General features: G+C 39.5%; 1 protein-coding gene across 1 annotated transcript in view; it reads left to right on the top strand.

The window, feature by feature from the left end:
* NALF1 (NALCN channel auxiliary factor 1) overlaps nucleotides 1-12,926 on the top strand; it is a gene marked incomplete at both ends in the record, with an annotated part of 589,883 nt that extends 576,957 nt beyond the window's left edge. Inside the window, one exon of the mRNA XM_079721789.1 lies at nucleotides 12,637-12,926. Within this exon, the coding sequence (XP_079577915.1) occupies nucleotides 12,637-12,926 (290 nt within the window). The remainder of the gene's footprint in view (nucleotides 1-12,636) is intronic.
* Between the last annotated feature and the right edge of the window lie 1,289 nt (nucleotides 12,927-14,215).

Consider the following 14,215-nt stretch of genomic DNA (forward strand, 5'->3'; position numbering starts at 1 on the left):
ATGCAGTGTGCTGTCTGCCCACAAAATCCAGGGATCGACTTTCTAGACATTGAATGAGCTCCCTGGGTGGATGTGAGGAAGCCTTAGTAATGACTTTTGGGGGTGTTAGGAGGGGAGCTGCGATTCATCCATTTCATCTCCATTCACTCACCCTGAGGAGACTTCTGCCTCTTGGAGACACTTGAAAACTGAAGGTGACAAGAGAGTGAAACATTATGTGGAAGGGCCAGGACAACCCCATAAGAGCTTTTTGGATAAAACAAAACAAAAAGGGTATGAAGGTGGAAGTGGGGAAAGGAATTGATTATCAAAGCAATGCTAGAAGGAATTTCTCCAGAGTGGAAGAAAACCATGGTCAGATTGAAAGGGACCAGCAGAAGCTATGAAGAAACCACGTGTAGACATATCTTCTTGAAATGTTAGAAAACAACAAATATATGAAATATCCGAAGAGGTTTCACTGAGGATAACAAACCCAAGCCTTCAGTGAAATGAGAAGGATATTAACATCTGTGTCATAGCCAAGATTTTAGCCCCTATGATCTTCTTTCTTGATATGCCCGTGAATATTGTACATTACATGGCTCAAAGGACTTTGCACATGGAATTAAGACGGCTAATCAGCTGATCTTAAAATAGGGAGATTATCCTGGATTATCTAGGTCCACCCAATATAATCACGGAATACAGAAGTATCAGCCAGAAAGATGAAGCAGAAGGAGAAATCACAGAAATGGAAGGTGTAGGAGGGACTCAACCCACTGTTGTTAGATTTCAAGATGGAGAAAAAGGCCGTGAGCCAGGGATGCAGGTGGTCTCTGGAGGCTGAGAGTCTCCAGTTGGCAGCCAGCAAGAAAGCAGGGAGCTCAGTGCCACAGCCACATGAAACTGAATTCTACCAGCCTCCTGACCCAGTTTGGATAATCAAGGCCAACACCTTGATTTCAGCCTGATAAAAAATTGTCACAGACATCATCGTGGCTTAAAATGGCATCCATGTATTACCTCACAGTTTTATAGGTTGGAGCCTGGGTTGGTTTTGACTTATGTCTCTACTTCACTTTGACACTAGTCAAAACCAACCCAGGCTCTAACCTATACAACTGTGAAATAATATATGGGTGCCATTTTAAGCCACTGTGATGTCTGACAGTTTTTTATAAATAGAAAGTGAATGCAGATTTCGGTACGTAGAAATGGAGTGTTGCTGTAACAAATACCTAGAAATGTGCAAGTGGCTTTGGAACCAGGCACTGGCTTAAGTTGGAAGACTTTTGAGGAGCATGATAGAAAAAGCCCAGATTGCCTTAAATAGGGCGTAGGAATATAGTTGTTAAAGCCTGCCGGTGAGGGCTCAGAAAGGAATGAAGAGCATGTTCATGGAAATTGGAAACATCTTCAATAGTATCAGAAAGCTTAGCAGAATTGCGTCCTGCAGTTATCTGGAAAGCAGAGACGCTATGTCATGAAGTTGACTCTATGGCTGAGATTTCCAAGCAAATGTTTAAGGTGTGACCTGGCTTTTCCTTGCTACTCATAATAAAATGCATAAGGAGAGAGGTACACTGAGAGAAGAATTATTAAACAATAGAATCCAGGATTTGATGATTTGGGAAAATCTCAGTCTACCAAGATGGCAAAAGGTAAAACAAATTGCTGTCAGGAAAGCATACTCTAGAGAAAACCAAACAAAACTTCTGAGGGTATGACTGTACAACCATTCTAAGACCTCACAAAGTTTGGAAGGTCAGAGTATTAAGTTATACAAAAGGCTTTTGAAGAGATTAAGGGTGGGACTCATGGATCCCCCTCAGCCCTTTGAGCAGTAGCCAAAAGTAGAGGAGGGATTATCTAGGGAGGATTTGTGGGGGAGCTTCTTGTCTAATGGGATAAACCCTTGTGACATAGACAGGAGTCTCACAAAGTTATGGAGAAGTTTATATTAGCAAAAACACTGCCAGCTTGGGCAGAAAGGGACAGAGACAGGATGAAGTGAAGGAAGGCTGTTGGACCCTCAGAATTCTACTGGCGGAAACTTGCTAGTGAAACTACTCAGCTGCACACAGATGCAACTTTTTATAAGAAAGGAAAGATGAGTTAGAGGACTGAGATGTGAGCCCAGAAGGTGGAGCTGAGAATCGCAAAGGATCATGCACAGGCCTGGAAACTTGATGGAGTTTGTGCAACTGGATTTCAAAGTTGATTTGGGTTGATGACCACTTTTCCTTCCATCTTCTCCCGTTTTGAAGCAGAATATCTGCAACTATTAGTCTATGCCTGTCTCACCATCATGTGTTGGGAGCAGATAACTTACTTTCTGGTTTCACAGATGGAGAGGAATTTTATCCTGGGATGGATTATGCTTAGAGTCACATCAATACCTAATTTAGGTGATACAGATAATGAAATTTGTGGGTTTTGAACTGAGGAGACTTAGGGGAGATTTCTGCACTTGGAGTTGTATTGGGTTGAGACTTGGGACCTTGGGGTAGGGTAAGGAGTTTTTGCATGTGGCATGGATGTGAGTCTGGATAATGGCTTCCCCCAAAAAAGATGCCCATGAACTAATGCCCAGAGCCTGTGAGTGTGTTACATGGCAAAATGGACTTTGCAGCTATGATTAAGGTTGTGGTTGTGAGATATGGAGATTATCCTGGATCATCTAGGTGGGTCCCATCTAATCACACAGGCTCTGAAAAGCAGCGAAGGCAGAGTCAGTCATAAAGACACAATGTAACATTCAGGTAAGATGGGGCTGAAGGGGAGGTCAGAGAGGTTAGAAGAATGAGAAAGACTCCACACTGTCACTGTTGGCTTTGAAGATGGAGGAGGATGAGCCCAGGGATGAGGATGGCCTCTAGAGTCTGAGAACAGCCCCATCCAACAGCAAGCAAGGACCTCAGTCCTAGAAGCATGGAGAACCAAACTCTGCCAGCAACCTGAATGAGCTTAGAAGTGAATTCCCCCCTAGAGACCCTGAAAAGGACTTCAGCCCTGCCAGCATCTCGATCTTGGCCTTGCTAACACTGAGCAGAGAAACCAGCCAACCCTCCTAGATTGTGACCTACAGAAGTGTGAGTAAATAATTGAGTAGTGTTTCAGGCTACTAATGTGTAGTAATTTGCTACATTGACAGGAAACAAATACAGTCATAGTTTTCTCCCACAGCACTGGACCCTAGGATGCAATGAGTAATGCCTCCAAAGTTATCAGAAGAAGAGATTGTGAGTCTGGGATCCTATACCCAGGCAAAATGTCTTTCAAATAGGAGAATGAAGTCTGTTTCAATTAAATGTGTATATTCTTGAAAGTTTACCTTCTACATATCCCATCTGAAACATTACTTGTAGTTTTACTCTAGTAAAACAAAAGAGTGTTACAAGAAAGAGGGTAATGTAGGCTCTCAATATTCATGGTGGAGTAAAATAAATCATAAGATAATATCTGTGCATCGAAAATAACCTGTTCATATTAGAACACTGAAATTGTTATGATTATGAAATGGATTTAGTGACATAGGGATGAAGATATAATATTTTTCCTGATTATATGAAGAATGAAAGACAACTAGAATCTCAGAAAAAATGTGCAAGAGAATTGTGAGTCAAATATAAAGCTATCTAAAATTTTTATGATTTTTATGAATTGATAAAATATATAAAGTAATCATCTATTTTGCCTGATATTTTAAATTCTTCGAATGATATTACTGTAATGAAATGGCATGACATGAACTCTAAGAATTTTTTTTCTTTCACTTTCAATTTTCAAAATTAACATACAGAATGAAAACATGTAAGAAGATGTAACCATAGTTTAGAACAAAAGCAATGGCTGGCCAGATATGAGATTAATGGGATAGGAGAGAACTATACAGAAATGGATCTACTCAACTTTGTCAGTTGAGAATAGATATGATCTAAAATCACTGGATTAAGAAATAGACATATGAACACACTGTATAGAATTATGAAGGTACTCACTTCCAACATAAAAACAAACAAAGCAAAACAAAAACCAGCAAAAGTCATAGTGGATTATGCACACCTACCCTCCACACCCTGCTGATGACCTCATCTTAAGTTGATTAAGTCTCTTAAAATCTTATTTCCAAATAAGGTCACCTTTTGAGGTACTAGGATTTAGGTATTTAAGATACATTTGGAGGGCAAATCTATTCAACTTTTAACACAGAGAAAATGAAATATGGAACCTAATAAAATATACTTCACATAAAAGAAGGAAGACAGAGTTTGAGAGACAGAATGATAGCATATATTTAAGAAAAGTTACTACAAGGGTAATTTTAGACAGCATCTGCTCTCAATAAAATTCAAGGACATATAGACCCTTTAAAACAAGGGGAGAAACATGGAAAGGAAATTTGGCTGGGAATCAGGCAAACATAACAATTAATTTAGATTAATATATATAATACATATATATACATATATATATATATATATATATTGCAGGGCAACAGAAAACAATTGCAAATATGTTATACACTTATAGTATCAACCATACAGAGATTGAAGTAAGCAAAGTGGAGGATAAGCTTGAAGAAGACAGAGGTAAAGTCCAAGGTGGAGACCCAAACTATAAAAATGATGAGAGGGAATGTGATAAATTGAAAACACATAATACACAGTAAACAAAAGAAATAACGACCAAACGAAGACTGGGAAATATCTTTCCTGAGCTTAGAGACACTCTTACTGGCAGATTAAAGTGGTTCTTCCCACTCTGGCAAAATTAAGGAAATTAGATCAAATTCCAAACATTCTTGAATTTTGAGAATGGAGGAAATAGCCTACAAGCTCCAAGGTGGAAAATATCAGATTTGAGCAGAAAGAAAAACACTGACTTCACGTTTTTCTTTCAGAGAGTGAACCTACATGCACAGCTACGTTTGTTCTGTGGGAAGCTCTCTCTGGTGTGGCTGATGAGATCAGCATAAACCAGTCAAATAAGTCGATCTGCATCCCCAGGAGCATGTCACTGGAACCCAGCAATTCCAGTCAGTCCCCTATGACATTGAATTAAGAGAACAAAACAATGAAGTCCTATCTCCATGAAAAAGCCCAAAGATAAATGAGGGAGATGTGCTGCAGGAAACAGAGATCATTCCGGTGCTATAAGGGGCACCCCTACTTCTGATGGCCATGCTATTTCTTAATTTAGTTCTTCATGTTCCCTTGTGTGCTCTCAGTCTTGTATCTCATAGAATAGGCTTGAATTTTTCACATATTCCTCCCATTAGCTGCTCTAGGTTTTGTTTCATTTTGTTGCCTAAATTAGCTCCTGTGAGTTTCTGTTAATTGCAACCAGATAATCCGTGAATAAGGTACATATAAAACAATATGCAAATGTTATTAATCATTACTGGAAGGGAAGATATAAAAATGTTAGTAATTTGACAATAAATAAGTTTCAAACATCTGGTTATAGAGCCCCCCCAAATGAAGAGGGATTAGGAGTTGGAGGAAGTAAAATTTAGATAACTTCCTCATCAATGATCCTGATAATTAGACAAACTTGCCCAAGTGTGTGTGATGTTTTTAAAATGTAATTCTAGGAGAATGAATAACTGCACATATTTAACAAATTATGAAAAGATACACACCTAAGTTCACACAGCAAATGATAGACAACAAAGGGAATGGTAAAGAAACATTTTTAAATGTTTGGAAATGTTATTATATGAGGATGAAGGCAAGAGCAAGCACTACAGATCTGATGGTAAGGGTAAATGGATGGAACTCCCCTTTCCAATCATTGTGAAACTCTTAGATGTAGAACACAGTGCAGAGAAAAATATAAAAAGATCAAGAAAAATTAAAATAATGGACCATGATATATCAAAGATGCTCAAATGAATGGAGATAACGTTAAATCACTTTCTTTGCTCATCTATAGGAAACAACTCCTTATCCTTTCAAGTTTGATCATGAGATGGCTGCAATTCAGTCATATCTTCAGGCTCCACTTCTAATTCTAGTTCTCTTGCTATTTCTACCACCTCCGTAGTTACATCCTGCACTGAAGTCTTGAACCCCTGAAAGTCATCCATGAGAGTTGGAACCAACTTCTTCCAAACTCCTGTTAATGTTGATACTTTGACTTCTTCCCGTGAATCAGGAATGTTCTTAATAGTGTCTCTAGTGATGAATCCTTTCCAAAAGGTTTTCAACTGACTTTGCCCAGATCCCTCAGAGGAATCACTACCTATGGCATCTACAGCCTTACAAAATGAATTTTTTAAGTTATTACTTAAAAGTAATAACTTGAAAGTAAAAATTACTCCTTGATCCATGGGCTACAGAATGGATGTCATGTTAGCAGACATGGAAATAGCATTAATCTCATTGTCCATTTCCATCAGAGCTCTTGGGTGACCAGGTGCATTGTCAATGAGCAGTAACATTTTGAAAGGAATCTTTTTCTGAGCAGTAGGTTGCAGTAGTGGGCTTAAAATATTCAGTAAACAGATGCACTGTCACCCAGGCTTTGTTGTTCCACTAATAGAATGAGCAAATTAGACTTAGCATAATTCTTAAGGATTTTAGAAATGGTAAATGAGCACTGGCTTCAATTCAAAGTCACCAGCTACTTTAGCGCCTAATAAGAGAGTCAGCCTGTCCTTTGACGCTTAAAGGCATTGACTTCTGTCTAGCCATGAAAGTCTAAATGGCATCTTCCTCCAGTATAAGGCTGTTTTATCTACATTGAAAATCTCTTGTTTAGTGTAACTACCTTCATTAATTCTCTTAGCTAGATCTTCTGGATAACTTGTTGCAGCTTCTACAGCAGTACTTGCTGCTTCACCTTGCACTTCTATGTTATGGTGACGGCTTCTTTCCTTAAACCACATCAACCAACCTCTGGTAGCTTCCAAGTTTTCTTCTACAGCTTCCTCCCCTCTCTCAGCCTTCACAGAATTGAAGAGGGATGGGGCCTTGCTCTGGATTAGGCTTTGCCTAATGTTGTGGCTGGTTTGATCTTCTATCCAGACCGCTCAAACTTTCTCCATATCAGCACTAAGGCTGTTTCACTTTCTCATTATTCCTGTGTTCACTGGAGTAGACATTTAACTTCCTGCGAGAAGATTTCCTTTGCATTCACAATCTGACTGTTTTGCACAAAAGGTCTAGGTTTCAGCCTATCTCAGTTTTCAACATGCCTTCCTCACTAAGCTTAGTCATTTCTAGCTTTTGATATAAAGTGAGAGACATGTGACCCTTCCTTTCACTTGAACACTTAGAGGCCATTGTAGGGTTATTCATTGGCCTAATTTCAATATTGTTTTGTCTCAGGGAATAGGGAGGCCTGAGGGAGAGGGGGAGAGATGGGGAATGGCCAGTCGGTGGAGCAAACACACCACATTTATTGATTAAGTTTGCCACCTTATGTGGATGCCGTTTGTGGCGCCCCCAAAGCAATTTTGGTAGTAACATCAAAGATCACCAATCACAGATCATCATAACAAATATAATAAAGTGAAAACGTTTGAAATACTGCAAGAATTACCAGTCTGTGGCACAGAGACACAAAGTGAGCAAATGAAAAATAGAAGGAAGTGGCACCTTAGACTTGCTGGATAGTCACCACAAACTTTCAATTTGTAAAAAACACAATATCTGTGAAGCTCGATAAAGTGAAATGCAATAAAACGAGGTCTGACGGTATATGTGTGTCCATGTTAGTAAAAAGTTGAGGAAACAAATTCCAACAGTTTCTTCTTGTTTCTTTTTTCATCTAAATGAAATTAGGTTTGGGGTAATTTTCCCCCTTCTTTTTGCTTCACTGTTTTCTAAACTTTTGCATTTGGAAAGATATTATAAAGCATATTACTAATTCAAATATTTGAAAAATTAGTCTCATATTCCTGGATTTAAAGATGGCAAAATGTAAATTAATGAGATAATGAAGGGTTATATTGAAATAATATGTGTTTATTTTAAGGATTTCCTTAGAATGTCTTTCCTGCCCTTAGATGTTATTTATACTGACTATACTAGAATAATTGTTTTGAGTTGTAAAAAATAAGGCTTTTCTGTGAGTGGCTTAGACTAATTGAAAACAGAAAAAGAATTTGAATTAGATGTTCTTTAAAGCCCTTCCTAATAATAAATTCTGACTCTACTATTTATCCCAACGTATAAGAGGAATAATTAATATTACGTGACATTTTACTACCTGCCAGGCACTGTTCTAGACAGTTTATGTGTATTATTTAATACTCAGAAATAATTCATGAGGTTGGTACTATAAGATAGAATAATTGCTACTGCTATTATTTTCAATGTCAAATAGGTAATGATTCATTAGAGATTGCAGATAGAACATTTTGTAGCAAACTGTAGAAGAACAACATTTCATTAACTGAAAAAATTGCTCTTTTCCTTTCCTAATCCCGATCTCTTATATGTTTGTGCAATGAGATTATTTGAGAACATTTTTAATTAAGTAATATGTTCTTATAGTTTCTTTGAAGGATGAGGAAGGGTTGGCTGCTATAGGTAGGCTTTCCCAGGAAGCATCTGTATCCAGACGGTTTACTAGAGAGAACTCAGAACTGTACCTGTGAGGGAGTTAGGGAACAAGGGTTCCACAGAGGGAAAAAAATCCGAGGCTGGCTTGGCCCTTCGCAGATGCCCTGTGCCTTCAGTTTCTGGGGAGACACTGAGGCAGAATCCAGCCACAGGCAGCATTCCTGGCTGAAGGAGTGAGTCAGAGATCAGGACAAAGCAGACCAATGTAGAGAAAAGTGCAGTAAAGTTTCCTAGGCAGACCCAAAAGAAAAGACATCGTTATGAGGCATAAATCCAAAAGGAGAGAAGAATGGATAAGGAGACAACAACCAAATCCTCTTAGAAACTAGAAAGAAAATTGGTGCATGTGAAAGGATTTGCTGACACCTAGAAAAGTGAATGCTAAAGCAGCAGAGAGGAAGCAAAGAGTCAACCAGATTTTCATACAAGACTCTCTCCAGACACAGGAATTGACAGCATGAAATGCTTCGGAGGAGGTGACAACATAAGGGAGACCAGGTGGAAGTCTGTATATGAGGCTGTCAGATCTCCATAACCCATGCCTCCCTCTCCAGAGAAAAGTGCTGGCATATTTCTTTGTGGGAGGGGAACTATTTTTTGGAGATGGTTGGAGAACGTTGTTGGACTGGGTGACAGACGTGAGGAGGGCTTCCCACGTAAAAAGTAAGAGACAAACAAAGAAGAAAAAAACGATCTGGAGAAAAAAGAATGCCTGCAGGGAGGAAATAAAACACGACAAATAAAAGTGCTGTAAAAATCTCAGAGTAATAAAAGAATGTATTGCAACTGTGAAATGAGAACAGTCACTTGAAAAAAGAAATTCAGAGTATATAAAAGAGCTCTTGAAATTAAAATGTGATTTTTTTAAAAAAAGAAAAACTCAGTAAAATTATTTTATGGTAAAGCTCACCACATCCTCCAGAGAGCAGAGCAAGGGATGAAGTGATGAACAAGGGAGATGATACGAATATTATAGGACAGGTCCCAGAGGTTCAACAACTAAATATGGGGGTATCGCTCAAATAAAGCTGAATTATAAGAATTTCTAAGCCAGAATTCCATACTCAGCCAAACAATCCATTAAACGTGAGGTAAACATTTTTAGGCATACAGCTTCTCAGAAATTTACTCCCAAGAGTTTGTCCTTATGAAAATACTAGATACCCAGTCCACCAAAATGAGTAAAGAGGTGTAAGGAACGGGAGATAGGAAATCCACGGGAAAGAGGCAGCCAGCAGCCCCAAGAGGAAGGTTCACTGGAGTTTTCAGGCTGGAATCTATGCATTAGGCATAAAAGCCACCAGTCCAGATGGTAAAAGACTACAGGAGATAGTTCTTCAGGAAAATACAACTGGTAGGAAAGAGCTGCCAACGTAATGGGTGCTGAATTAGTAACGATGTAGAAAACTCTAAGAATTAGTAAGTATTAGCTCTAGGAAAAACAAAGTGGAATCAATTGGAATGGAAAATGAAAGTTTACTGCACGTCTGAGTTGACAATTGTTTTTACAGCATCCCAATAAAGGAACACCGAGTATTAAACATGCTACCATAGAGGAAGGGGGTCACCTATGGGCTGGAGAAGGTGCAGAATGAATGTTTTATCCTCACATGTCCTGTGGCGGGGTTGGGGTGGGAGGAATCTACAAGTGATAGTGATAAAAAATGAAAAATCATGAAAAGTATAAAACAGGTTATTTCCAGAAATGGAGCCAATACAGAAACAAATAAAAAAGTGCAATATTTGCCTCTGAGAAGGAAGAATTTGGGATGGAGGAGGTGGAGGAATTTTTTCTTATAAAATATATTGTAGAATTATTTGATTACTAATATGCATGGATAACTCTGAATAAAAATTCTTATTAAAAAGATGGACAATGTAAAAAGAAAGAGTATTAATTTTTTTTAGTCCAAAAGAAGAGTACATTGATTGACCTGAACAAATTGCCTTATTTCTTCTGAAATGACTTTAGGTCTAAATCAGTGACCTGGCTTCTGAGCAACTTTGGAAGAGCTTCTTACCTGGATGACATTGTTAAAGATATTCTGACTGTTACCATTCTAAAATGTTGACCTAAATGACCTTTAGATTTCTATTGTTATAATCTTAACTATAAACTGTCTTCTTTGTAGAATATAATTTTGGAAGACGTATACTTCAATAAATGATTAGTCTACCAGTGAGGTATCTTATTTGAAAAAATAATAAAATACATACAATAAAAATATCAGAGCTGCAGACCTCATTAATTCAGTTTTTTTTCCATATTCTACCTAGGCGAAGGTGAAGTTTACCTTTGAATGCCTAAGAAGAAATGAATATTGTAAGCATCATTATAAGGATATCTTGGTCACTTTTTTAAAGAAACTGAAGATTGCAGTGTATATTATTTAATAGACTCTTTATTGAATAAATATATATTGAGCTTATTCATGTAACAAATCTCATTAAGTACCTATTTTATTCAGGCATTCTGCAACATATTGGGAACACGAGGCTGATACTATATAGTTCTTGCTCTTATGGTGACACATAAGTAAGGAAATTGACATGAAAATGAGCAATTGTGATTAAAAGAAAAAATAATAATTGCTCTATTGAAGAGTTACACAAAATGCACTAGGTGCCCAGGACTATGAATATAGGCGTCACAAAGGGAATTCCCTGTGAGCTGAACCTGAAGGAGAAATGAGAGTTACTTCTATGAATTGATGGAGAAAATTTCAGAAAGGAAGCTTGAGCCGTGGTACATATGTGGGTGGAAGTGTCACGTGTTCTGAGATCAGCCAAGAGTTGAGGATGTCTGGAGCACTGAGCAGTGAGTCTGGAGAGAAAGGAAAGGAGACTAGATTTCATGAGTAAGGTCGAGTCAATGAGGCACTATTAATAGTGATTATAATTCACAGTAGTCAAATTTTTCAAGTTATTTCTCTGTGCCAGGCACTGAGCCAAGCACTTTACATGTGACATCGTATTGAATCCTAACAATTACTCTATCGTCATTTTTAAGTTTTTCAAGCTTGAGAGTAACAGAATAAAATTTGTGTAGAAACTTCATGCTAAATCTCATGAAAAAATGTTTCAGTCAAGTAAAAAAAAAAAGGATACAAAATGGCTTAAGCGACCACGTAAAAATTTTATAATCTATCAAGAAATGAGATTGGAAGGTTTAGATAGCCAGTTGTTTTATTCTTTTTCATCACTTCGAAAGTCTCCACTTATCAATTTAAAAATAAGAACAATGTGTGTTTTTAGAAGAAGAAGGGAAAAGAGAAGGCAGAAAGAGGAGAGATTCTGTGGTGAGGGAAGAGAAAAAAGGAAGAGAGAATAAGAGAGAAAGAGAGAGTGAGCTAGACCCACAATCACTAAAAAGTGATGTTGGAGGATGGGAAAGGGAGAAGGATGAGACAGAGACTCCTCCCCCAGTGGTCCAGGCAAAAGACAATACAGGCTTCAATGTAGGCAGTCATCAATAGAATAGCAAATGGAAGAATAAGAGAAGTATTTACAAAAGGAAATGGTCACGCTTTGGGTGTGTAGATGTTAAGCCCATTCAGCAAGAAAGGGAGATGTGAGCCTTGGTGAGGTTCCTGAGGGGACGTGATTAGTAACATGGTTCCTGTAGCTCTGGTATTATGATTTGTTGGTGGTTTCATAAATAAAATATGCTAAATATGCTAACTCGTAACTAGTGGGTGTCACTTTACGCATTGCATTAATTAATCACATTCCTGTTAAAGAGAAAATGGTGGTTGAATGTTCCTGGTCACCAAGTTGATCCAGAACCTCAGGTTCTGGTTTTGACCTAATGAAATCTTTTATCCTGTATTCATCACAACACAGAACTTTCATGGATGACCACCAAGAGTACAATAAGAGCATGAGGAACCTCAAAGTACTGGTTTGAGAGCACGGTTGACCATTGACCCAGATTGTATGGACTTGACTCTCCTTTACAAAATGTTCCATTGCTGTAAGATGTTGTGGATCAGATGTTAAAGTACACGCTGCCGTCTGCCCTGAGCGCCTTCCTACCCATCTTCCTCTCGCCTGTTAACCTTGCCCTTTCTTCACCCCCCAGGGCTCTACGAAACCTTTCTAACCAATGATGAACCAGAATGCTGTGACGTCAGGAGAGAGGCAAAATCCAACACCCTCTACAAGGGGACGGTGGACAGAGGCGGCTCCTGTCCCAGGACGTCGCTCCCTGCTTCAGCAGCACCCAGGCTGGGCCCCAGCAGACTCAGACTGTGTGTCCTTGTGCTGATGCTCCTTCACACAGTTCTCACGGCCTCGGCGGCACAGAACGCCACAGCCCTGGGCTTCGGGGGCGTCCACGCACTTGATGAGCGCTCGGCCAGCAAGGAGTAGGGACACTGGACCCTGGAGCATGCCTGCCGCCCTGGCCACTGGCATCATGGCCTGGGTGCTCCGACCCGCGCATCACTTCGTGCAGGGCCTGGAGGGCCAAACTGGAACAGAGGGACCTGAATCCAAACAAGGACACACACACACAGCTTTTTATGGACTAAAAGGCTGGAAAGTGACTTCAATTTCTCACACCATTTTATACACTGTGTTTTAATGTTTGGAGGTTTTCTTTGCTTTCCTTTTGATTTGGGTTTATCTGTTTGTTTTGTTTTTGCACTTGTTAATACAGGATTTATTTGGGGGGGATGGTTTCTCAGAGGTAAACTAAGTCTTTTCACTGTCTCTCTCTATATATATATATTTCTAGTCATTGTGTGTGTTCCTCAGATAGTTCTGTCTCATGTCCTGTCAGTTTCTATTAGCGGAATGATGGCTATGACCTCACGGTATAGCAAACAACAACAACACACACAAAAAAAAAAATCATAAAAAAATAAAAAAGACAAAAAAAAGAAAACAACAAAAAAATAAAAATAAAAAAACTCCCTGACTCTCCCTCCTGCCTCTGGAACCCACGCCCCTCCCGGCCTGCCCGCCCCGGGCCTTCCCCACCCACAGCAGACGACATCCGCTTGCTTCTGTTCTTGTCGCAGCTGCCGTGAGTGGGCGCAGTGCACGCTCCGCTGGGCCTCTGAGCCGCTGCTGCACAAACCCGCAACGGAGCAGAACCAGGGGGGCCCTTTCTAGCTGAACAAACAAGTGCTCTCCATAACAGGTGGGGTCCCACAGTTCGCACATCTTTACGTTGAAAATAAAACAAAAGCATAGAAAACTCCCATGAACTCGGTTGGTCCAGCTCCCCCTTCCAAGGGCCCAGGCCTTCCTCGCTGGTCAGGTGGCTGGAAGCAGCTGCCCAGAATGGGGGTGTAAGGAGGTAGGGAGTCCTCCCCTGAAGCCACAGGTGGCTGGGCTTTCCCTGGGATTTCAGTTCTGTTGCAGGACTACACGAGCACCTTTTGGCCATTGTTACAGGAACAGGATTCTGAGGACTCAAATCTGGACTTCTTTTTCCTCCTTTACCATTGTGGAGGGCTAGCAGACGTGCTCAGACACCTGCAGCATACAGAATCTAGACCATTTCACCCCAGTATTTCCCCCACATACAGTTTTTAATTACTCCAGGTATAAAGTGTATGCAATTCTGCATTATCAAAAAGAACTTTTCAAAAACTAGGTTAGCCATTTTCATTCAAGTACAGAAACGTTACCACTCTCACATGCTCTAGATA

Source organism: Hyperoodon ampullatus (assembly GCF_949752795.1).
Source record: "Hyperoodon ampullatus genome assembly, chromosome: 16".
In the NCBI taxonomy this organism is placed as follows: Eukaryota; Metazoa; Chordata; class Mammalia; order Artiodactyla; family Ziphiidae; genus Hyperoodon; species Hyperoodon ampullatus.